The 25063-nt window shown below is 51.4% G+C and overlaps 9 protein-coding genes across 9 annotated transcripts; 5 read left to right on the top strand and 4 right to left on the bottom strand.

The window, feature by feature from the left end:
• Positions 1-86: 86 nt before the first annotated feature.
• Positions 87-1197, bottom strand: AtWU_03024 (arylamine N-acetyltransferase family protein; the record flags this gene model as incomplete). Its single annotated transcript, XM_035498137.1, has 3 exons — positions 87-593; positions 658-703; positions 785-1197. 3 exons carry the CDS (start codon positions 1195-1197, stop codon positions 87-89), a joined length of 966 nt encoding a protein of 321 aa, XP_035354030.1.
• A 707-nt stretch (positions 1198-1904) lies between these two features.
• AtWU_03023 (RraA family protein) lies at positions 1905-2821 on the top strand (the record flags this gene model as incomplete). Its single annotated transcript, XM_035498136.1, has 4 exons — positions 1905-1958; positions 2038-2113; positions 2168-2574; positions 2642-2821. 4 exons carry the CDS (start codon positions 1905-1907, stop codon positions 2819-2821), a joined length of 717 nt encoding a protein of 238 aa, XP_035354029.1.
• A 183-nt stretch (positions 2822-3004) lies between these two features.
• On the bottom strand, positions 3005-4384 carry AtWU_03022 (3-ketoacyl-coA thiolase peroxisomal A precursor; the record flags this gene model as incomplete). Its single annotated transcript, XM_035498135.1, has 3 exons — positions 3005-3803; positions 3859-4309; positions 4375-4384. 3 exons carry the CDS (start codon positions 4382-4384, stop codon positions 3005-3007), a joined length of 1260 nt encoding a protein of 419 aa, XP_035354028.1.
• Positions 4385-5210: 826 nt separating this feature from the next.
• On the top strand, positions 5211-6027 carry AtWU_03021 (uncharacterized protein; the record flags this gene model as incomplete). The annotated part of the gene is made up of 4 exons (XM_035498134.1): positions 5211-5345; positions 5427-5691; positions 5807-5868; positions 5929-6027. The coding sequence occupies 4 exons, from the start codon at positions 5211-5213 to the stop codon at positions 6025-6027; spliced, it is 561 nt and encodes a 186-aa protein (XP_035354027.1).
• Positions 6028-6531: 504 nt separating this feature from the next.
• Positions 6532-9203, bottom strand: AtWU_03020 (uncharacterized protein; the record flags this gene model as incomplete). Its single annotated transcript, XM_035498133.1, has 3 exons — positions 6532-7462; positions 7516-8096; positions 8160-9203. 3 exons carry the CDS (start codon positions 9201-9203, stop codon positions 6532-6534), a joined length of 2556 nt encoding a protein of 851 aa, XP_035354026.1.
• Positions 9204-12538: 3335 nt separating this feature from the next.
• On the top strand, positions 12539-14384 carry AtWU_03019 (NRAMP family metal ion transporter; the record flags this gene model as incomplete). Its single annotated transcript, XM_035498132.1, has 3 exons — positions 12539-13183; positions 13242-13513; positions 13574-14384. 3 exons carry the CDS (start codon positions 12539-12541, stop codon positions 14382-14384), a joined length of 1728 nt encoding a protein of 575 aa, XP_035354025.1.
• A 339-nt stretch (positions 14385-14723) lies between these two features.
• AtWU_03018 (putative SNF7 family protein (Cta1)) lies at positions 14724-15493 on the bottom strand (the record flags this gene model as incomplete). The annotated part of the gene is made up of 2 exons (XM_035498131.1): positions 14724-15308; positions 15428-15493. The coding sequence occupies 2 exons, from the start codon at positions 15491-15493 to the stop codon at positions 14724-14726; spliced, it is 651 nt and encodes a 216-aa protein (XP_035354024.1).
• Positions 15494-17626: 2133 nt separating this feature from the next.
• Positions 17627-21670, top strand: AtWU_03017 (sit4-associated protein; the record flags this gene model as incomplete). The annotated part of the gene is made up of 4 exons (XM_035498130.1): positions 17627-18301; positions 18360-19730; positions 19784-20461; positions 20957-21670. The coding sequence occupies 4 exons, from the start codon at positions 17627-17629 to the stop codon at positions 21668-21670; spliced, it is 3438 nt and encodes a 1145-aa protein (XP_035354023.1).
• A 547-nt stretch (positions 21671-22217) lies between these two features.
• AtWU_03016 (SET domain protein) lies at positions 22218-24763 on the top strand (the record flags this gene model as incomplete). The annotated part of the gene is made up of 4 exons (XM_035498129.1): positions 22218-22246; positions 22560-23111; positions 23189-23448; positions 23505-24763. 4 exons carry the CDS (start codon positions 22218-22220, stop codon positions 24761-24763), a joined length of 2100 nt encoding a protein of 699 aa, XP_035354022.1.
• Positions 24764-25063: the final 300 nt, after the last annotated feature.

Here is a 25063-nt window from a genome sequence, read left to right as displayed (position 1 = left end):
TTTGTATCATACTATAAAAAATTATCTGGCCGGCTGGGTACACCGCCAGGTAGAATTTGTCTAAGCCTTTGTTTCCACATCTATATCTATTTGATCTCAGATACAAAACCGCGGATAGCCTCGACTTCATAGTCGCGGAGGTGCATATCAAACCAGTTCTCCAGGGCTTTGACGCGATCTGCGTCCCTTTCCAGCGTCTCTACAACCTCCGTCTTTCCAAACTGTCTCTTTTTCACCTCCCGCCCAACGAGAAAATACATCCCCTGCACTTCACTCTCCGCCTCATCCATGATGAACCTCGTACAAACCAGCGACTGCGTGAACCAGCTCGTGGGCCGCTGACTCGTTGCATAATTCATGATCTCGAAGTCCTGCGGCAGGAACTCGGTCCCCAGGAACGAGTACATGGGAATCCACCTGCTATCAGGCGTATACCTGATCTGGTAGATCCAGACCTTTTGCGTCTGGTCCGCATACTCAGGCAGGGGCTCATGAACGAGACGCATCTCCGTCGGAGCCATGCAGACCGAAACGACATTCTCTTTCAGTGGCAGGGGACGGGTAGGCCCATTACCCCCGAAACCGACGTCAACCTGCACAGCCATTAGCTTGTAGTTACCAACACCACCCCGTAGGAGAGACCTAGTATATACATACCGCGTACTTTTCCCCCTCAATCAGCACAATCAGCACCATATGCGACCTATACCATCATTAGTATATCTATACCACCATCCCCATAAAAATTACTCCTAGTATAGATAAGAAATAGGAAAAAACATACATCCCCGAATACAACTTCTCCAACCCCTCCTTCGCCTGCCCCGTCGCAGCCAAACACACCCTCCCACCCGTCGCATAAACCATATACCCTAGAGACTTCAACACCCCATACAGCAGGGTATTATTCTCCATGCAGTAGCCATCCAGCCTGCGCGTGACTAACTTCTCATAAACACACGCAGGTCGGATATCAATGGTCCGGTGGTTAGAGTAATGCAGAGCTGAATTTCCCCAGGGAATGGATGCTAAATGCCGCCGTTGGATCTCGTATAGAGTACCCAGGGGATCACTTTTCACGGCTTGTTGTGCTTGTTGTAATCTGCTGGTGGCGGATTCATTGGAGCCGTAGTGGATCCGCTCGAGGTAGAGGGTGAGTTGGTCGGGGGTGTAGGAGTAGGAGGTATTTGATGCCATTTTGGATGTGTAATGTACTATAGGATGCGAATGATGATATCTATAGGAAGTGGGATAGTAGTAGTAAATATGAACGTGGCCACGTTAGATTAGCAGTCATGAAATTCTACGGAGATCCGCCGGCGTTTTGCGGATGAGGAGGGGGGAAGTTTTCAGTAGGTACCCCAGGAACTACTAAAACTACTAAGCAAGTTACTTATTGATAACTATCTCATTGGATGGGAACTGACTCGATTGGGTCCGAGGGTTCAATCAATCGGGCCCCCCCCCACATTTACTATCCATGTTCGGGAGTGGCGGTGACATTTGTCAGGGACGATCCGGGAGAAAATATAGATGGATGGCACATTGTATCTATATTGTTAGTATTTAGTAGTGATTAGCTGTTGTCGGATGAATGGGAAATAGAGAATAGAGAAGCGGAGTTTGACAGACGGGATGCATGTAGATCCGATCGGTCGAATGGATAGAAAGTATTATTACTATCTTGTGTGACTATTACACTACTTAAAATTGAAGCTTTTCACACATGATGTCAATGCAATTGATCCTCGGTTATGCAGGAAGGATTCTTTGCAGCTTATCTGATCGATTTCAATTAACTATTCTTATACCCCTCCATATATCATCAATCTACTACTTACCACATACTCCGCATAAGTTACAACTCAGTATCTATCTACACACTTCAACTCAATCCAATAATTATGTCCACCCTCGAAGAAAAGATCTCCCTCTTATACAACTACTCCGCCTGTGATGTACATCCCCCATCCCCTTCACCAATCCACCCACCTACCCATCAAAAACATCCATCCAACTAATAAATAATAAAACCAGGTCTCCGACGCCCTCCTCAAACTCCAACCCGTCCCTCCCAACACCCCACCCCGAGCAGGCTACATCGCAGACCTAAGTACATCCCCCCAATTCCACCCTACCCATCACCTACATACTAACATCAAAACAGCACCCTACTACCCACCCTCCAACACCCAACCAAAAACACCCCCCAAACTAATCGCCCCAGCCAGCACCCTCCAATTCATCCCCAAATCCACCCCTACCCCCACAACATCAAAGGCAATCCCCCCCTCAACGCACTGGTCCGACCTGACCACACCCTCCACCATCCTCGTAATCTCCCAACCGGGCGACCAGCACTGCGCCGTCGTCGGGGGTATCATGGCCCTGCGGATGAAAGTCCGGGGTGTGCTTGGCGTGGTAGTGGACGGGAGAGTGCGCGATCGCGCGGAGCTCAAGGCCTCTGGGCTGGGGATCTGGGCGAGGGGAGGGTCGACGGTGGGGAGTGGAGCGGAGGCGAAGGCGGGGGAGATGGGTGGGGAGGTTTGTGTTTCGGGGGTGACTGTACGAGAGGTAAGAAATCTTTTGTGTCACTGGGGTTTGGGGTTAAAGGGTGTTTGTTTGGCTGATGGGTGCACAGGGAGACATCATCTTCTGCGATTACGAGGAAGGAGGAGTGGTGGCTATACCTCGGGAGTTGCTGGATCGGGTGCTCGAGGTGATGCCGAAGTTGGTGAGCATGGATGATAAGGTTAAGGAGGCGGTAGAGGGGGGGATGAGTGTTTTTGAGGCGTTTGGGAGGTTTAGGGGCAAGATTTAGGTCAATCCCTCTACTCTACTGTATAGTTAGTGGGGTGGGAGGGTTGGTAGGGTCAATTTGTATACAGTATAGTTGGTATAGTGGTGTGAAGACCAGCTTGAAGTATAACGAGAATTAGATACAAATCGCTAGGAGACACAACAAAATCATCAATCTAAGTAAGTTACACACAACCTTTTTGATTTACTCCGCAACCCAAACGGCCGCCATACCCATACCTGTGCCCACGCACATGCTGCTAACGCCGATCTTCTTGTTCGTCCGCTTCAGCTCCGTCAGCAGCGTGCTGATCTGACGGGAACCCGTGCAGCCGAGAGGGTGTCCGAAGGCGATTGCACCACCCTTGGGGTTGATCTTCTCTTGCGGAAGACCCAGCTCGTTGATGCACCAGACGCACTGCGAGGCGAACGCCTCGTTGATCTCGTAGATGTCCACGTCATCCTTGGTGATGCCGGCCTTCTCCAAGGCCACGGGGATGGCCTTCCACGGGCCGATACCCATGAGCAGGGGCTTGACACCGACGACGCTAGCAGCGACGTACTTGCCGAGGATCTTCTGTCCCAGGCGCTCGGCCGTGGAGCGCTTCATCAGCAGCACGGCAGCAGCACCGTCGGAGATCTGGGAGGCGTTTCCGGCGTGGATGGATCCGTCCTTGGCGAATGCGGGTCGGATCTTGCCCAGCGACTCGGGGGTGATGCCGTCGCGGATGCCGTCGTCGGCCTTGACGGTGATGGTCTTCTCCTCGCCGGACTTGGGGTCCGTCCACTTGACTTCCAGAGGGATGATCTCCTCGTTGAAGAGGCCGGCTTTCTGGGCCTTGACGGCCTTCTGGTATGAGGCGGCGGCGAAAGAGTCCTGGGCTGCACGGGTGACGTTGCGGTCTTTGGCCATCTGCTCGGACAGAACACCCATGGGAACCTTGCAGTTGGCCGACTCGGGGTGGGCCTCGAGAAGCTCGGAGAACTCAGTCACGGCACCGGGGCTGATGCTCGTTAGCTTACAGATCACAGAGGGTGAGGTGACGGGGCGGAGCTTACCCGTATTGAGACGACATGCTCTCGACACCAGCACCAATACCAACATCGATCATGCCCGATTTCACGGCATTGGCAATATCCACGATCGCCTGAAGACCGCTAGAGCACTGACGGTTCAAACTCTTGACAGCAGTAGACTCGGGGAAGCCCGCAACCAGGGCGGCAGCACGGAATTCCGTCGCACCACCACCCGGGGCAAGGACGGAGCCGACAGCGATGTCGTTGACCTGGCTGGGGTCGATGCCGCTGCGGTCGATAACCCCCTTAAAGACACCGGCCAGCAAGTCAGCGGCAGCGGTGTCCTTGAAACCACCTTTTCCACCCTTTGTAAGAGCCGTACGCAGAGCGCAGGTCACGACGATATCATCGGGGTGCTTCTCCGTGATGGCGGAGACTCCCTTCTTGCCACCAGGGCCGAAGTGGGAAGCCACCTGAGACAGACGTTGTTGGGCTAGTAACGCATGGCCGTTAGTTTAGAACCCTTTTGAGACTGATAAGAGGCTGCTGTAGACTTACCGGAAGACATGATGACGTCAACGGGAGACTTGAATGTAAAGAAATGAGATGCGCTAGTGGTATCTCCAAGGGAATAGAAAAAAAGTTTTGAGGAGACTGAAGATACGAAGAACTGAACCCCTGGTCTTATAAGAATCCGGGGCAACGTGGAGAAAGCCAGTCACTTGCAATCAAACCGGCTGGGCTGCTCAGCTCTGCTTCAATGAACCGAGGCTTATGCGCATCATTGTTGTTCCGCGGAGGCGGGTCACGGGATGTCGGTCCACGAGACAGCGGTTTCATGTGAAAAAGCAATGCACTGGAATGGTTGATGGGGAGTTAGTTGCATGTGCTGCTTTTGGGGATTGGATGCATAGTGGTACGTCATGCGATCAGCAGGACCAAGAAAGATGAAGGCAGATATTACTATGGTCTGGTGGTGTCCTGCAATGATTAGTGATCTTGATGCATACTAGTGTCACATGCCTATGCAACTGCTTTGTTTCAAAATATATATCAAGTTTTACCCCGTCTTTACGTTCCCAACAATCACCTCTACCACATTATATGCAATGTAACAAACTGGATAATAGACAATATATAATTAATAACCAGCCTAGAAAATCCCTATACTACTAATTAATACTATGTACTACGTAGTAAATAGTATGAAAGTCCACCACACGAACCAATCACCACCGAGCGGAACCCAACCTACGCCATCAGGCTAGTCTCTCCGCGGGCGGAATCCCACCCGCCCGGCGACAACTTTTCCTCCGCAATTCAAGATCATCCTTGACCTTCTATATCATCATCAGCCTCAATCCACCCCAACAAACAGACCTGGCATCATTCCAATGACCTCCTCCCTCCTCTTCCCGCGGCGCCTCGCCGCGCTCACACTATCAAAGCCCCTATTCCCAACACCAGCAGCAGCAGCAGTAGCAGCTACCCGCACCCTCCCATACCTTCACCACACCCAAATACAACAGGTACGCCTGCCCACAATCAACCAACCAAGCAACCATCCAAAATATAACGCAAACTAACCACCAAACCAAATCAAAACACAGACCCGCCCTTTGTCCCAAACCACCCTGACCCTCTCCTCCCCCTTCCGCCTCAGCACCAACAACAACCCGAACACATACGACCCCGAAGAAGGCGAATACTACAGTCCCTACAAACCGAAACGGCAATGGCCACCGGACATGTCGAAGCTCTCTCCGAAGCATCAGTTCCGGTTAGAACGGAAGTATCGTCGTCGGGCGGCGCTGAAATATGCCCGGCCGAAGTGGGTTAAGGCGACGAAGATTACGCAGTGGGTGGTTATTGGGTGTATGTATTTCTTTTCCACTTTCATTTCCAGGCATCAGGCATAAATTTGTGTGGGAGCGAATTGAGTTTGGTTAGATTTGGACTAGGGTGGGCTGACGTTCATGATGGGATTTAGTTGTTCTGGTGTATGCGTTGTTGTTTATGGAGTGGGATGAGCGTGGGAGTCCGTTTGATGAGGTGAGTAATCTATCTATCTGTGTGTTGGATATGGTTGAGCGGGTTGTTAACTGTGGCTAGATTCGACGGAACTTCTTTGCGGGTGTCAAGGGTGCTTTTTCGACGCCGCCGCCTCCTCGTCCTGTGAAGAGGTCGGAAGATGAGTCGGGTGCGCAATAATCAGGTCAAGCCAGGTGCTGGAGGTTTACAGCGGTATATCATTAGACTAGACCACTCCGTTCAATCTACACTGTATAGTATCCTATCCTGTACAACTATCTTATGATTGGAATATAATGACAGCGAAGCTTAAGCCGCTCATGTTGACAACAGTAGAACTAAGCATAATCCACATCGGTCATGTCGTGCCTGCTATAACGCATCTGTCCAAGAAAAAGAATGATCGGCCTGACATGCAATCAAAGAACGTCAATATCGTCAGGTCTGTGGCCCTATGCCGTCATGAGTCGTTTCGCCGTGGCCGTCAAGTGACGGTGAGATGCACCCAAAACACCGCAGAAATGCCAACGCCGTCCAATCCCGGTTCTCCAAAGTCACAATGATGAATAACAAACAGATCAGGTAACAACAACAAGTCAAAAACAGTAAAAGCCGTCATAATGCCGTGTCAACGTCGCCATCCAAGTAGAGACGTGACCGGTCTGCGCAGCCATAGACTTACGTCTAAAGCCAATTCCCAAGGCCACTGTTGCCTTGGGCCCCGCCACGGCTAGCAGGGACATCCAGCGCAAGTTCCAGCTTGGGAGGCTGTTCGTCCAAGACACCCTTTCTGGGGCTTCCAGCTGCTGCCTTGATAGGGGACTTGCTCGGCGATCCAGGCTCCGGCCGAGGAGGGCCCTCGCGGACAGAAGTGTATGGCCATCCGTCATCTACAGCTGCAGCAACCCATGTCTTCAGGCAATCGTGCACGGAGGAATAAAACTTCTCCTTGCATGTTCGCAAACTGCTGCCCATGACTTTCTCGAATCCCGAAGCTCGGAACTCATCTCGGAGCTGGTTACGTTCTTCACTCGTAGGCAACGACGCCACCAGGCCATTCATGAGGTCCAGGTGCGCAGCCAGGTAGTTAGTCGCATCCCATTCCACGCCACCAACATACGGAGCTGCGGGAACTGGAGGCCTAGGGGCGGGGAAATGACGCTCCCGGTAGCTCATGCACGACTTGTCGTCTTTCAAGATCGGGATCACGTTGAGATGATGCAGGAAGATCCAGAAAACTTCCTTGGTCACATTGGTAACCTCCTTGCACCAGACTCGGTAGGGGCGTGACTGATATATGTTCGCGATGAAGCTCAGAGGCTGACTCTCCTCCGGGGGAGACGGGTCGCGCAGGTAGGATAAGATACGTGAAGCCCGGCTGGCTGCCATCTCGTCGGACGATACAGCAGAGAGCTGAGTAAACAGGAGATTGATGATGATCCCACGTGTTGTGTACTCGCTTGGGCCCTTCTTCTCTTCGTCAAAGAGCATTCGCAGCAATGCGGGGAACAGTTCGCCCTCGATGTTGGTGAGATGTTGCAGAGCGATGGACGTCGTGCAAAGAGCTTTCAAGCATAACAAGGTTTCGTGAAGCAAGGTATCTTCATGCTCTTCCCTATTCAAGTTATGAGCCCCCGGTTTACCAATCAGCGAATACGTTAAACTCACCTCCATTCAACCTTCATGATCCGGTAGAGCAGTTGCACCACCTCATCCATCCCACCGTCCGCAATGAACGTATCAACCCAGCTGACGGTTTCATTCCGGAGGAGGATGCGAAGCTTGTGCATTTTCCCGACCTCAACCATTTCTGGCTTCTGAATTTCTCTCAGATAATGCACAAAATCCGATGGATCAGCTGCAGTATCACAAGCTGTGGCAGAAAGTGAGGTAGTGGAAGCTGACGGGGTACCGAGCCTGGAGAATCCTGTGGGCTGCGAATAGTCGGCCGACTTTGGACGCCTATAGAAACTTCCGCTATCGGGGCGCTTCTTGGGCGAAGAGCTGCCTTTGGAGAATGAGAAGCCGCGACTGCGGGATCGCGAGCGAGATCCTTTGCTGTCTTGGCCATGGCGGTCCTCCTTTGGCTCCTTCTTGCGCCCGCGACGACCGGTACTATCTGTACCACTAGCACCAGCGCTATGCGGCGTAGCATTTTCAGCTCGATCCTTCATGATGAAATCTGCCTTTATGTTGGTGTCCAAAGACCTCATCTTGTCTCGCATATTATGCGGTATATTTCTAGCATCCTGTCTCGTCATCAGTCTAGGCTCTTGATGTCAAGAAAGAAGAGTAGTTCGGGATGTACTAACCAGTAGCTTTTCAAACTCGCTCTCAAGCTCCTTGCCCGTCAAGCGTTTCTGCAGTTCAGCCTCCTGCTCTTTTGCATTGAATGCTGAGATTGCCGCTTGGACGCGAGAGAGTCGTTTCGGGCTTGCCTCAGGTCTGGGTTCTACTGGGGGTTGGTATTCCGGGCGTGAGAGTGCTCTGGGCCTCCCATGTTTCTTGGGCGAGGCGGGTTCTGGCTGGTTACCCGAAGCCAGCTGGTTCGCCGTCATGCCATCTATAGGATCCATTAATTCTTTCACCTTGCGATTGCCCGCGAGGTAGTCCGACTTTGGGCGTGGCTTGGGATCCCCGCGGGCTCTGAGAGAGGGTCCATCGTAGTCATAGAAGTTGCGCTGAAGAGTGGGACCATACTCCCTAGGGGTGTAGAGGGGAACCTCCTCCTGTAGAGTTCTACGCTTATGCTGGGAGCTGGTAACCTCAGGAGGATTGTAGTACGGCGGTGTTGGGTAGTGGCCCCACATTGGAGAGGGCATGCTATCGACAGGGTCCGATGGGCTGCGGTTTTCTTTGTCCCGGGCACTTTTCGAGTTTTCTCCTTTTCTTCCGCGTTGGGATCGTTTCAGGATAGCCGTGAGACTGTTGGCCGACTTTGCTTTCTTCGGCTTCAAATTCGCTGCTTCGTCATCTGGCGTCTCATCCGACTTGTCCTTGCGTTCCATATAGCTCTTGAGAGATTTCAGTGAGACGGCGCTTTTTGTCTTTTTGTGTAGAGTGTGTTTCCCTTGCTTTCCAGGTGATCTCTGGGTTGAACTAACGTCTGCTGAATCCCGGTTCGGGGCTATTTCTGCCAGTGGCTGTTCCGCAGGGTGGTATGGTCCATCGACTGGGGGCGCATATGGGCTGCCACTAGGCTGGCCTGTCTCAACGACCCTCGGGGCGAGGACATCATCTGCAGATGAAGTCCGTTTGTGGGCCTTGGATGACCAGATTGCTCGCAGGACGGATGGTTTGGTAGGTCCACGGGAGGAATCGTCAAAGATGCTCGGGGGTTGTATGCTGGGAGCCATGTCTTATCGCCTTTGGCCCGAAACTGATTAGGAAACCACAGGCTGTGTTAGCAGATGAGGACAGCCATAAGGAGGAGGTAGGCGCAGGCGACTCACGGTGAAAGGGTGCTCCCGCGTAAAGATAGATCGAACACCAGCGAAGGATACGAACGTAGCGGAAAATTCTATGCAAAGCAGGATAACAAGGACGTGCAAGAGTAAAATACCGACGACATTGATGAATGTCAATTAGGAGAAGGAAATGAGGTCAGACAAAAAAAAAAGGTTAACAAGGTAACTAAGGAAGAGAAGAGAAGACACCGGTGCGAAGGAACAGGAGACACAGCAGCAACAGCAAACACCAGAGAGTCAACCTCAGGTGGGTAGACCGGGAATTTGAAGCCCTTCAAAGGTCTAAGACGGGCAGGAGCCGTAAGCATTCCCCCACTGCATAGCCTAGTCTGCCAACGCCGTTGCCAAACGGCTGGAGATGGGTGCACCGCAGTGAAGCGGAGGGTGTAAACACTGTGCGGGCAGGGAGGTTGCTGGGGGCAACCGCGCCTCCGGTCGCGCCGGACAGTGCATCACCCCGTCATGATCGTCTATCTATCAATCGGGCAGTTAATTGATCGGGCAATCATATCACTTCCATCACCCTCCGTGTCCAGCCCGTCCAGAAAGCATATCCGATCACCCGTCATAGTGAGCTGGGGCCCGTCGCGATGGAAATTGGGGTCGATGTCATAGTGGAGGAATAGCCGGCATGGAACCGGCTATTGAATGGACCATCACAATCTGCTTGGGTCGGAGTGGGTGAGAGGTCACTATATAATGTCATTGGATAACCAGGAATATGGACAGTAGTAGTATATTTGTTCAAATATAATGCTGTCATCATTGTGATCAGTAATAGCTGGTGTGGGTTTCTGTTTCTCTTCTTTTCCTCATAGTCGTATCCACTGTTGGATATCAACACGATGGGCTCTTGATCTGATCTGTTGGCATGCCAAATCGGGACTAGTCCGGCGCATGATGTAGTTACTTCCAGTCTAGACTACTACCACTATGCTTTCTCTCTATATAATTACGCTCTGCTTCTCACCAGTATTTGCTTGACTAACAACTTATTGCTCTCTCTGCTTTTGCATCCCCACGCTAATCATTATGGAAGCCTCTACTGCTCTGGCCGATATCAAACGATGTGAACAACAGGCAAGGGGTGAACATTGCCCCTATATCTTACTCGATTTAGGAAATAGAAGACGACCTCCTCACTGCTCTAGGTAGCCATTTAATGGTCTCTGTCAGAGATTCTTGGGAGTCAAAACCGTTTCTCGAGTCTAAGAACAGCAACATGAGAAAAGGGGTGTCGCTCGGAAGATCTGAAACAATTTGTGCGACCTGCGATAGCTGAAAAGCAACCTCTTGGAGTAAACCAACAATTCCCATCTCACAATGAATTAGCTTCGAATCAAGTGATTAGTCCCATACGGGAAAATGACCAGGATATCCAAGAAGACATCTGAAGTCTGTGAGACGTGTAGGACACACGATGTTACTGACCATTTGCTTGATGCTACACAATGTCTACAGGACTCTCGATCCGAGTCGTCTGATAGCCGTTTAAACTTCCAAGCACTGACAGACGGTCTTGTGCTATTTTTAGAGATTACTTGCTCAGGTTAACCTACAGCAGGGATCAATATCTAGAAGCCCTTGAAGGATGCGCTAAGTATTGCTGGGAGACCTGTGTGGGCAGTCAACTTTGATATACCGATATCTAGAGGGACAAAGCCGAACGCAGATTGACTATCTGACTTCGTTGGCCACAAGGGCTACATTAGTTGACTGGCACAATGAACACAAACATCCAGCATGAACTGTCTTCGCGTTAGACGTACCAATACAACAGCCAGTTGTAGAAGCAAATCCCACTCGATGTAGGTTGTGGATGTAGAACTCAGGTGGATTCCTCAATGCCAACTATGCTGTTGATCTGTGGAATAGCGTGCATCTTGCGTGGCTTTCAAAGTACCTGGTACACCGTCGAATCACCTCCAAAGCCATGACTGTCCCTCTAGCCATCGTGCATAGAGTAATAGTTGCCGTGCGATGGACATCGATTGGGGGAGCTCTAGCAATAAATAGCCTTTGAGAGGATCACCACTGGAGTTTTGTCTTGGAAACTGCGTCTTTTTCTGATTGCCATTACGCGTTCTCTGACCCGCAATTGGTATACCAAGAAATTGGTCGGAGACCAGTCAACATGCTGGCCGAGGTATCTTGTCGCCTATCTTGTGAATTCGGTAGCATAGCGCTGGGAAGAAACCCCTGAAGCCATTCTGGCATAGGATCTAGACACTTGGCTCAAGGGTTGGTGAACCCCTCAAAACTTGTTGCGCGATTTAAAGTGATTTGGAATGGCGCTTTCCACGATGTTACCCTAAAGCCACAACGGTCCGGATCCATTCGCAAAGAATGGTCCGATATCGAAACAAAGATCTTGGTCCCATTGATTGCCGACGCGGCAGCAGCCGCACGGAAGCACCAGAATCTCGCGGTCCCAGATTTCGGCCCTATGTGTAATATCTACAGTACAACCTGCCCATTATCAAGGAAATCATGCCGTTGATGTACTACAAAGACGCCAATTTAGGCGCTTAGATCCCGTGGAAGTGGTCGAATCAGAGGGGAAGACAAGGCCAAGCAGATCGATCAGCTGCAGCAAGGGGAGGACAAGGCGTATCACGGGACTTCCAGGAATCTATGACTTGGCTGCCAAACCACCTCTACCTTCGATTCAATGTGTCTATCTTCTAGACCCATTGAAACCTTTCTTTCCGGTACCCATGGGGTATCCATGCAGACTCCGGTTTTCGCTGAAATTCAATGTGTCACCGAATCCACGAGAAACACAATGTTGCCTAGAATTGATGTTTTTAGTCGGTCTGGGCGGCCCAGTTGGCCACACTTCACCGCGAACAGCCTCAGAACCGCATGCCGTCATGCTACCAAAATTCTGAATCTCCCCCTCCTCTTCCATCTCCTGCTTCCGACTGGAGTGAATGTCACTGATTTTATCTTCTGGACCTATCTTCTATCGTAACAACTGCATTTGAACACTTAGCAGTCGATCTATCTATTTCTTCCGACCCTCTTCCCTGTTCCGCAGTGGACGTGTCTACAGCGACTACCGCAATCGGGCAGTTTCGGGCTGGCTTCCCCGCAGGGTCCTTGAATCCTAGACTGACGTCCCGAACGTGGCGTTGCCTAAATACTCCGACCTCGTGGTTATCGGAATAGCTGCAATTGCTAATATCTCCAAATCGTGTCACTGAAGAGCTTCTCAGTCCGCCATGAATTGTCCTTCGCGCACCGATGACACCCTTGAGCACCCGGGATGGAACCAGAATCCGCCGGCGCTGAATGCCGACATTACCACTCGAAGCGATTTTAACGGCATTGCGAACTCGAAGGTGCATCGGAGACACGCGGGCGGTATGGGGGGAGCTGCAGGTGAAGGAATTGCGGCGATGGATCACAGACCAAATAGTCTAGATGGGAACGAGCCCGAGATGGAGAAGAAGACCCCCGGCGAAGTGATTGCTGCCGCTCCTGGGGACCAATCACCCAGGACGAGCAGCGATTCACCTCGCCGTCCTTTCAATACATCAACTTTTTCTTTCTTTCTCCGTCTCGCTCAAAGTATCAAGAAGTTTGGTCGCTTCGTGGGCCCTGGATTCCTGATCGCGGTAGCTTACATTGATCCGGGAAACTACTCCACCGATGTCGCTGCAGGCGCGGAGTTTCGCTATGCCCTGCTCTTCATCGTCTTAGTGTCCAACCTTTTTGCTATCTTTCTACAGTCGCTGTGTATTAAGCTCGGCACTGTGACCGGGCTCAACCTGGCGGAAAACTGCAGGGAGCACCTACCCAAGTGGTTGAACTACATCCTGTATGCTTTTGCGGAGGCCGCCATCGTGGCAACTGATATCGCAGAAGTAAGCAGCTAATTTCCCTCCCCTGCTTTCTGATGCTGGTGCTAACTTGGTTCTTTAGGTTGTCGGATCTGCCATCTCGCTCAACCTTCTCCTGAAAATCCCTCTGGTGGCGGGATGCGCAATCACACTAGCCGATGTTCTCTTCATCTTGATATTCTATAGACCGAATGGCGCCATGTGGGGACTGCGTCTCTTCGAGTTCTTTGTCATGCTGTTGGTCCTGGGAGTGGTGATATGCTTTTGCATTCAACTCGCTCTCATTAAAGAACAGTCGGTCGGAGCTGTTTTCCGGGGCTACTTGCCTTCGTCTGCCATCGTGCAGTCCAATGGGTGAGTAGCCCGCTTCGTATATGACTGTGACACTGAACTTACTAACTTGTTGTCTAACAGTCTGTATCAAAGCTGTGGTATCCTCGGTGCCACGGTGATGCCTCACTCCATGTTTCTTGGCAGTGGAGTTGTCCAATCGCGACTGAAGGAATTCGATGTTACCCAAGGCTACGTCGATCCCTCCGTCTGCCTTGGAAGCACCAACGGAGAAGTGGAATACAGGCCGTCAATCCAAGCCATTCGGGGATGTCTGAAGTACTCCGTCATTGAGCTTACGTTGTCCCTCTTTACATTTGCCCTGTTCGTCAACAGCGCCATTCTCATCGTTGCTGGTGCTTCCTTGTACGGCACATCGGGAGCTGATGAAGCAGACCTCTTTGGCATTTACGATCTTCTCTCCAGCTCCATTGCCCCGGCTGCAGGTCTGATCTTCGCATTGGCCCTGCTCCTCTCAGGTATCTCCGCCGGAATCGTCTGTACCATGGCTGGACAAATGGTCAGCGAGGGAATGCTGAACTGGAGTATCAGACCTTGGCTCCGGCGACTGGTCACGCGGTCTATCAGTATCATCCCTAGCATAATCATTGCAGCTGCTGTCGGCAAGGAGGGATTGAACAAGACTCTAAACGCCAGCCAAGTGGTTTTGAGTGTCATCCTGCCGTTTGTCACCGCTCCTCTGGTTTACTTTACGTGCCGCAACCGTTACATGACCGTCCCTACGGATAGAAACTTCTCCGGTGAGAATGCCTCGGCCGACGGAGTCAAGATGAGAAACAACTGGTTTGTTACTGCCATCGCTGTCATAGTTTGGGTGATCATTGCGGTCATGAACGTTGCCCTGCTCGTCCTGATTGGACTCGGCAAGGCCTAGAGCGTGAAACATATGGAACGCTGAACTGAAGGGGACGACATCTTTCCGGAAGTAAGCGTTGCTAGAATGTGCAAGCCGTGTAGTTCAGAAGGGTGGAGGTACGGTATGATACACTCCGAAGATGCAGACGCGCAGAGGGAAAGAAAGTGAGAAGCAGAACATACACAATAAAAGTTCGTAGAATGAACACAGCTTAATCGATTAATTCAAGGGGAAGGAAAAGGAGGAAGAAGAGAATAAAAAACACAATAACAAGAAATAAAAATCCCAACTCCGATGCCACCATGATCATAACTCCTAAACCGCTATTCTCATAGTAAACCACGTATGTATGTAATCCTAACCCAACCCACTAGCAGGCTCCTTAACCTTCGTCTGCTCCGGCGGCTCATCAATAAACTGCGGCGGCGCCACCTCATCCTGCAAGAAACTCGGCATGGCACTATCAGCCATGGAGCTCTCCATCAACGTCTCCTCACCCAGGGCCTCCAATTCAGCATCAAGTTCCGCCTCATCCACATCCTCAGGAACATCATACGCCCTCGATATACTTTCCTGAATCTCATTCCCCACGTCCATCAAATCCGCCATCTCATCCTGCAACCGCTCAATCTTATCAATATCAATCTGACCATACTGCTTCTTGAGCGTCTTGGTGGTCGTCTTCATCGCATCCACCGTCGTCATCACATTCTTCAGATTATCCTGCATCATGCCCGCTTGCTCCATATTCCACGACTGCTGCGATAGCTGATCCCGCTGCGCTTCGTACTGTTTCCGTCGCTGCAGTACCTTGAGTGCCTTCTGCCGTAACGCGGTTTTTCCGGGCCCGTCGCGCATCTTCGAGATCTTCGTTTGGTAGGTTGATAGTTCTGAGTTGAGTGCCGCCAGCTTGACGTCAATGCTGGAGATGCGGGTTTCCACCTGTTACGATGGGGGGTTAATGGTTGATCATGCGGGGTTTCGGGCGAGATGGATGGATTCGGAGAGTTGGGCAACAACAATGATGATGGATGGATGGGGATGGGAAAGGGAAAACGTACATTGGTTATGGCCCCGTCTAGGGTTGGCTTGGGTGCCGTGTTCTTTGTACCGAATAGCCGGTTCATTTTGGCTGCTTGGATGTGGGAGGTTTGGGGAATGAGACTTCTTGTGGCAGGCTTGAGGGTCTTGAACTGGGGGGTAGATAGATGGATATGGTCTGGTCGGTCCTTAGCGGCCGCGGCCTCGCCTCGCCGCCTTGGAGATACCGGTCGGGGTATAGAGCTGTGTCGGGTGCTCCTGTGAGTTGGGGGTTTGCGCGAGAGAAGGCTCGATGGATTGCAAGATACGATTTGGATAGTGAGCGCGAGACGTTTAGACCAGAGATTATACAAAGTCTTAGAATAAGAACAGCGGGGTGAATGTTATCAGTTGCGCTCGAGACGAAGCTTAGGCTGCTACCTAGAATTGCCCCCACGTGATGGGGTATATTACAGTAAGATGTGGTATTATGCAGCAGATACGGTTATGTGCTGTTTTGGCTAATTTGTCAGTGTGATGTTGGCCAATGAAATTAGATGACAGATATGATATGATTGTTCTGCTGTAGAATAGTTATATTCCAGGCTATAACTGGAATTGTTCTGATGATCAGATCCAGAGTTGACTCGTGATCCGAGGCAGATTGAACCGGAGTGACGGAGTATGGGGTATTTATTGTCTTTAGTGACTGCAAGGCTGATCTGCTTACTGGCCCCCGAGTCTAGCCTAAGCACACGCTTGTTCACCCGAGGCCCCGGGTGAATATTGATGTGTCCGTTAACATGGTCTGGCTGAGGTTAACCTCTTGGAGACCATGAATTCATAAAGGTGTATTGACCACCAGATGGTATTTTATTGGTGATAAGAACAAGTTATAGTGTAAGATGAGTGACGGTAAGATACCGCCCAGTTGCCTCTCCCCAGCTCCGGTGAAACGAAACAGACAGAGTACCCGGTACTTGTATCTGTGCACAAGCGGATAAGGCCAGTGCGGTACCTGATACTTTGCCGGTCTTTGCACCAAACCTGCAAGGAGTAGGTAATAACGACTCGTGCGTCTTGAAGATTCCGGAGTGTTACGCGAACGTCTGGAGGACAGCCTCATCAACCACAACAACCATTGGACTTCTAAAGGAGGAATAACCGATTGGAAACTGTATAACTACAATACTTACTTACCGTTCTCGCCCCGGATTATTAAGCGTCTGAAATTAACTAATTCCATCCACTCGTGGTCCTTTCACAATCATCCATTATTGCCCCCCTCTCCCTCGCGTATCTTGGTTTTGGTTCCCCGCCGTCGCTCCTCGGGCTTGTTGGGTATTTCCGCCCTGCTTGTTCAATCGTCACCTTCCAGGGATCATTCAGTCAGTCTTGCCGGCCGATCCAGACACTCCCGCCAGCGCACCACAAGTCAACGTGATCCTGCGAACTGTCAGCCTGTGATCCTCACTTTAATTAAGCCTTTGGGTTGTTGACCCTCAATTTTATCCTTCCTCCTTCCCCCCATCTGACGGACTGGTTTCGCCTGTGCAGTGCCGGGCTGACAAAGTGATTACATTGCCCGTGGGTCGCTTCAGCCCTCCCAAACAACGGACCTTGCTCTTGTTTCGTCTTTTGTCACTCTCTCACTCTCTCAGGTCGTGAAAGGTACGTGGTCTGGACCTCCTCCCTCCTTCCTTGCCCTTTTTGGATTTTATGGCAATGCACTCTGTACTGCTGCTGCTTCTGCTGTCATCCCGTAAAGCCTGTCGTTTGCCGCCCTCATAGGCTCTTCGAGACCTGACTCCTTCCCCGACTGCCTGAGAAGCCCGCCCCTGATATTTCTTCAGCCCATATTCACCGATCTTTCTCTATGACGCTTGAGGCGCATGCAACCTTACTAACTTTGTCTATTTTGCGCATGTAGCGCTTGGCCGCTCAGACCCGGTTTATCTTGCCTATCGTTCTCCTCTCCTGTCTTGTGTCTCGGGACGATTCGATCTCACAACGACTCAGTCCTTCCGAAGTCTGTTTCGATACATGACTTTTCACCGAGTAACCATTGCATACTCAACACTTTGCATGAGGATCATATACTAGACCACCTCCGCTTACCTACGGTTTTGTATCATATTCGGCTCACCGTAACGACGTTCCGGCGACGACCTGCGATCAAAAGTGCCCGTGCTACTGTGCTTCCTTTCCATGACTCTTTTCGCCCAGTTATATAATTCATCATGTTTTGGCGTTTCGGAGGATATGCGAGTATCTCCGCCATCGATACCCTGCTAGACAAGCCCGATGTCACCCTTGAAGAGCTGTTGGATGAGTCTGAGCTCATCCAAGAGCTCAAACAAAATAATACGAAGCTCATAGAATTCTTACGAGAAGATAATGTTCTTAAACGACTCATGGATTATGTCACTGCGCCTAGTCTGGTGAATGAAGACGACGAAGATGATGACGATCACGAGAACAATGCGCAGACGAACAGAGATGATGATGCAACGGAAGAGGCCAAGGGGGGTAACCCCCTTAAGGATATTCTGGACCCCGAAGACCTGGAGCGGGCGGAGAAGGATCGCATGAAGCGAGCCTACGTCGCATGCGAAATTCTGTCGTCGGAGATATGGTCGATTGTGGAGTCCATTCTGCTCAATCCCGACAACTTACGAGATTTCTGGGGGTTCTTGCGGCGCTCCTCCCCTCTGGACTCTGCTCAGGCGAGTTACTTTACGAAAGTGAACGAAACTCTATTCGACAAGAAAACCAGTGAAATGCTGGAGCTATTCAAGTCAATGGAGGGAATTGTACCGGCAATTCTGCAGCACGTGGACAACCCCATGGTCATGGACCTTTTACTCAAAATAATCAGCTTGGAGAAGGTAGAAGGGGGCCATGGCATTGTCGATGTAAGTCGAGGGTGAATGTTTTCGCTTGTGAGTGATTTGTGCTGATTAACGTCCGCAGTGGCTGAAAACCCAGAACCTCATACCCACGCTCCTCTCATTTCTTTCCCCGGATCACCCTGCCTCGGTGCAGACCTCGGCTGGGGATTTCCTCAAAGCTATCATCACCATCTCCGCGAACGCAACACAGAATGACCAATCCTGCATTGGCCCTAACAGCCTCACCCGTCAGTTGGTCTCCGTGCCGTGTGTGGAAAGTCTCATCAAGGCCATGCTGCAAGGTGGAAACCCTCTGACAGTCGGTGTTGGTATCGTCATTGAAGTGATCCGGAAGAACAACTCCGACTACGATCCTGAGAATATCAATGGTCCGGACTCTCTCCCCACCACATACGATCCGATCTACCTCGGGAATTTGCTTCGGCTTTTTGCCAAACACATACCGGACTTCATGGCGCTGATCCAAAGCTCGAAACACACTGTGAACGATGGGGGCAAGGTGAGAAGTGTAGAAAGGGGCAAGCTCAACTCAGCCTGGGGTGCCAAGATCGAGCCCCTGGGCTTTGACAGATTCAAGACGTGCGAATTGATGGCCGAACTGCTACATTGCAGTAACATGGGCCTTCTGAACGAGCCGGGGAGTGACGATTACGTACGGCAGCGTGATGCTGAGCGCGAGAGGCTCATGCGCGAAGGTGTCTTCAACCCGCACCGCGAAGAGACATCGGCATTCGATGGGAACGACTCTACGGTGGACTTTGTCAATGGATCCGTCATTGGCTACGGTTCCCCCGAAGGCTCTAGAGTGCTTGAGGTCGCCAATACGGGCGAGGAAAGCTTCGAGGACGTTAGCGCATCCGGTGTTCTGGTCGACAAGGAGAAGGATGCTGAAGTGAAGGACACCAGCAGCCCCGAGTCCAAGCCAGAGTCCGCAGCTCCCTCGCAGCATGCCCCGACAGAATCAGCCGAAAATGCTTCAAATGGCGCATCGGAGGACGGCTCACACGATGAAAACCCTGCGAGTCAGGTTCGGGCACATACGCCTACTTCCGATCCTGTGTCAGCTACTGCGTCAGGTATAGCGGAAGTTAGCCTGGGTGGTGGAGAGACCACCAAGGAAGGCCAGCCAGCTGCAGAAGCGGCTTCCAACGGTATGGAAGACCAGACCACGGCGTCTTCCCAAGCCGAACAGGAATCGGCTCCTCTCGTAGACCAAACAAATAATCAACAGAGCTCCTTGACGCCTGATACTGCTGGCCAGGTCGGCGATGCTTCAAGCTCAGTTCCACCCGCTTCCGACTCGGCGCCAAACGACGGTGATGTGCCGCGACAGCTGCACCCAGATGTTCAGATCGATTCCAACGGGCAACCTGTTGTGGGTGACTATCTCAAGATTATGTTCGTTGAAAACAAGGTGGTACCGACTATTTTGGTAAGTCTGCATCCAAATTGTGTCATGGACAATTTCTGACAGATTTATTTTAGGACTTCTTTTTCCGATTCCCCTGGAACAACTTCCTTCACAACGTTGTCTATGATGTTGTCCAACAAGTGTTCAACGGTCCCATGGACCGCGGCTACAATCGTCTGCTGGCCATTGACGTTTTTGAGACTGGCCGAATCACCCAGAGCATTATCGAAGGCCAAAAGCGCAGTGATGAGGCGCAGCGAACCAAACAGATCCGACTAGGATACATGGGCCACTTGACGTTGATTGCGGAAGAGGTTGTGAAATTCAGCGAACGGCACCCGCCCGAGTTGCTCTCTCCTACGGTTATGGAGAATGTGCTGAACCCTGAGTGGATAGACTATGTTGAGCAAACGCTTTCTGAGACCAGGGAGCGCGACAACGCCATTCTTGGAGGGGTGCGCCCTGACATGTCGATTGGACATCGCCAAGGCATGCTCAATTCCGGCCAGAGCGCGAACACATCATCGGCGCTTGCTGACGCTGGCCTGAATGGCTCGGTGGGAGGCTCCGGGTTCCAGGGCTTTGACATGATGAACCAAGGAAGTGTCTCCGGCGGAGCTTTCGGGCTAAACAGTGGTAATTCCCTACTAAGCGGGTTCGCTAGCTCCAGCGATGACGATGAGGATGAGGAAATGGAAGATCAAGACGATCGGAATATGGCCGAGCCTTCTGCTGAAGGCGGCTCTGACAATGTGGGTCATCACCTTTTCACTGATGTCGATATGCGCGATGCTTGACGCAATCCTGGATATCCCTCTCCTCCCTACCCTTTACCTTCTTCTTCTGCGGCCATCTTTGCATCATTTGGTACACCCTGTGTTGGTTGATCTTTCTTTGGATTCGGGCCTTGGGCTGGTATACATTTCATGCTGCGGCTGGGATAGCGCATGATGGACGAGAGGAGCGACGGAGGTCGTGGAGGGCCTTGCACATAGAGCGTTCTCCGGCGCTTTACTTTACGTATGAAGTCATTCTAAAGAACTCCTGCTCCCCGCTATCATGTTGCAACTCTCTGGAACTAAGCATGTGCTTGCCGGTCACACCAGTAGTTTCTTTTGGCTTGCGGCCTAGGTGTCGACGTCGCTTTTGGTGTATCCCTAACCTGATCTCTGGATTTGCGCGTTTACCTCGTCATCTACTCTCCTCCATAATGGAACAGAGCTTGTGTACTAATCCGAATGTGATAGGCCTCTACCAACTCTACCAGTCAGCCAATCCCGATCCTTCCCCCACCACCAGCACCGTTGAGCCAAGGTCCGTCTCGCGCACGGCGGCAGCTAGCAGCCCGACTTGCTGCCCATAAACAACAGGCTGCCGAGAACTCCGAGGGTGGTGAAGAGTCAAGTCACAGCCAGCAAAGCGAACATGACATGCAATGGCCCACGAATCCATTCGTGATCGCCGGCTTGGACGAGGATGCCGATGGCTCTAACTCGCCTGCCAGTGCAGCCTTCCCATCCACTGATTTTCCCCCTGCCAACAAGGACGAGCCCTTCTCATCGCCTACATTCCCTGACTCCGGATTCAGCCCTCCCGACTCATTCTCGACTAACTCCTCCGACGAGGAGGGAGACGGTAGACCGGAGGGCATGAGACGCAAGGAGCGGGTTCCCCTGGAGGTTGACGAGGAGGAGGACGACATGGGGGAGATGGTCGGGCCTTCGCTTGGGTCGGGCATGATGGACTCGGACGAAGAGGATGAGGCCATTATGAACGAATCTTTGGGGTATCCGGACATCGCCTCGGGGCGTTACAGAAACTTTGGTAGATCCCGGATGGGCGCCTCACCGTTTGGCGACGATGAAGACGACAGTAGTGATGGGGAGGATGATGATGGATTAGTCGAGATTCTCGTCCCCGGGCGAAAGGCTTCCACATCATCCACCACATCATCCCATTAGTTTTTGCACATGATGCTTGATGTCCACTTTCTGTTATGTATGCAACGCTTTCCTCTTTTTTCCTTCTTTTTGGCGGTACTCTGATTTCTGTTTCGGCCTCTTTCCATTGCTTTTCATCTTTTGTCTTTTTTGGATTAGTTCAATTCCCATGATGTACACTATTTGATCGCATGGCACTTTTGTATATGCTCCGGTTCATGATTGTATGCCTCAACGAGTCGGACCAAGCGGAATTCCGGGCAATAAGGATTGATCTGAATGATTATGTTTACAATCTTGCTGGAGAAAATGGCTCGTAGTTCCATACTATATAATATGCCTTATGTTTATTCGTATGTATGGGCGATGTTGATTGCGGGAGGGAAAGTGGGACGCCCGCGATCATTCTTTCCCATCTTGCCTTCCGCGCCTGCCAGACACCCACTTTTCGCTTCTGCAACTTTCGTCGCTCGGAGGACCTGAAGCAGTACCGGGGAATTCTCGAATTCTGCAGTACTCATATAATTTTTTACGAGTAGTATATTCCCCAGTACTCTTCTTTGCGATCATGGCAAGTGCGCCGTCAGGGCCCTCGGGGTAAGTCGACTTTTTTCCCTATTATTTTCTTTCCTATCTCCGCGATGACGTTTTCGGATCGGACTCGGGTTTGCGGTCCTTTTTATGCCTGATGCTTTCATGCTTTAAATTGTCGCCTCAGCATATGCGTATTTCCCATCCAAGCTATTTCCTAAATGGATGTATATGCATACTACCAGTGAGGCACAACTTCCATGCATTCTGCATGGTGATATATGGCTGTGAAGCATACTAACTCACCCCTCCCCCGCCATCACACTGCCCGCATGCCCACTCCATGATACAAAATCCAAGATCTGACTAGCAGCCCCAGGTCCGGCGATGATGACAGTCTACAGATCTACTTTGATCTGCTCAATTGGATGGTCAACAATGGAGGCCATCTGCACGAGAGCGTCCAAATAGCCAAGGATGAAAGCCGTGGTGTTCATCTCCAAGTCAAGAAAGACTGGAAGGATGCTGTCCCCACCGATACACACATCATCAAGACGCCTTTGGCTACTACTATGTCTTATTTCAATGTTGTTAACCAGTCCACTCCCTCGATCTCCTTTTCGGCGCATGGCTTGCATTTCCCACAGTCGTTTATTGATGCTGTCGGAGAAAAGGAATCGACTATCTTCTTCTTGATTGGTCAGTATCTTCGTGGCACTGAGGGCTTTTGGTACCCGTATATTCGGACATTGCCTCAGCCTGGCTCGTTGACTACTCCTCCTTACTATGAGGGAGAAGATCTGCAGTGGTTGGATGGTACTAGCTTGTTGGCGGCTAGGGAGAAGAGATTGGAGGTTCTGAAGGAGAAGTATGAGAAAGGTTCGACGGAGTTGCGCAATGCTGGGTTCGAGGGTGCCGATGCGTATACATGGTAGGTCACTGAGAGTGCTACTTGCAGTTTCAAGCCTTGGTTCAGGAGCGGCATTGACACTAGCGATGTGTTTGTAGGGACCTCTATCTCTGGGCAGCTTCGATGTTCATTTCGCGTGCCTTCTCGGCGAGGGTACTCTCTGGAGTCTTTCCTGAAACGGAACTGTCGGAGGAGAAGCTCTCTGTCCTTCTCCCCATCATCGATATGGGCAATCATCGACCGCTAGCCAAGGTGGAGTGGCGGGCTGGTAAGGACGATGTTGCCTTCGTGGTCCTAGAAGACGTGTCGGCAGGCCAGGAGATCAGCAACAATTACGGACCGCGGAATAACGAGCAACGTAGGTGCCCTCCGAAGAACTGCTTCACGATGTGGCTAGCGACTGACAAATATCAGTTATGATGAACTACGGTTTCTGCATTTCCGGAAATCCTTGTGACCACCGCATTGTCAGTTTACGAGCACCGCCTGGAAGCCCCCTCTACATGGCAAAGTCCCATCAACTGCAGATGTACCCTGACCTTGCCGTGGGGGAACCGGAAGATCACTACTACGTCTTCAACGTGTTCTACCCTCTTCTCGCTCCTGACATGTCAATGGAGCATTCCATCTTCTCACCTGCCCTGCTTGACGCCGTGTCGGTTCTGGCTGCCAACAACCGGGAGCTGGAAACCCTCGAAATCACAAACCAGGGGATCAAGATTCCAAATGTTTATGGAAATTCTAGGGCCCTGCTTGCTGCCTTGAGTCAGGTTATCATTGAGGTCGTCACACATGCTGCCAAGCTCAGGGCGTCAGGGGAAGACCTTCAGACACCGACAAACCTCAAACAGACCCATGCGAAAGTATACCGTGACAGCCAGATCATGTTGTCTGAGACCGCTCTAGTTGTCGCAGCATGGACACTGAACCGTGCGCGGCTACATAACTTCACTGGGACCTGGGAGGAAACAAAGAGAGTCCTTGGGGCCCATATGGGCCGAATCCCCACCGGAAAGTTCCCAGAAGAGGTGTACTCGCGGCTGCAGGTGCGGATTTTGGAGCGGAAGTCTCTTCTCACAAACAACGGGGAGTTGTTCACCCTGGGTGAATTGCCCGACCTTCTCCCAACGGCGATGCAGCAACCTTGCAAGGCCTGCTTCCAGGACATCTTGTCAGTTTCTGAATCCGCCATTCCAATGCTAAGAGGAAGCGGTGGGTCATCGCCATTTGCCTTCCCGATGTTCCTTTGCCTGGTTGCGGCAGCCCACACTGCTAGCAAATCTGGTGCTTCCGAGGATTTCAAGCCCTCCCCCAGACTGTCCCGATGGGCGAGCTTCCTCCTGGAGAATTACCCACCGCCCCCGAATGATGTGGCCTGGGCCTTGGAGGACGAGGATGATGAGCACATTGTGAGTCTCTTTGACGAGACACTGGAGAAGATGAGGTCACAGAACGCAGGTGTGTTTACCAGTTTGGCCCCGTACACGGGAGACTGGCAAAAAGACGACTGGTGGCTGTCGCCCAATTGGTTGCGATGGGGATGGATGATTGGGGAGCAGGAGTGTGTGCAGATTCCTGACGATCCACTGCAGTTGTTGGCGACTGGAAGTGGGGGTCAGGTGAGACTGATGACGGAGAATTACCTATATGTGCCTGGGGAGGCATATGAGTAGTAGACAGATGAGATATAGAATAGATATAGGACCAGTGCTACAAGTACTAGGTAGCTATCAATATAGCTCTCCATATAGAACCAAAGAACGAGTAGATCTGTGGTGGTTAGTCAGCGTGGATCAGGTGACCCCACTGGACCAATCAGGGAGGAGCGAAAGGCGGATATTCAGCAAGCGCAGGAATTGCCGCGACGGGCAGCTCAACCCAAACCACGCCTGCCACGGCTTTGTAACGCATCCTCGAATCTCCCACCTTTCCTCCCCTCCCTTTCCCCTCCCAAGTCAATTGGGCCAGTGTTC

Source organism: Aspergillus tubingensis (genome assembly GCF_013340325.1).
Source record: "Aspergillus tubingensis WU-2223L DNA, scaffold_4, whole genome shotgun sequence".
NCBI classification, from domain to species: Eukaryota; Fungi; Ascomycota; class Eurotiomycetes; order Eurotiales; family Aspergillaceae; genus Aspergillus; species Aspergillus tubingensis.
This window is presented reverse-complemented; position numbering and strand designations above follow the sequence as displayed.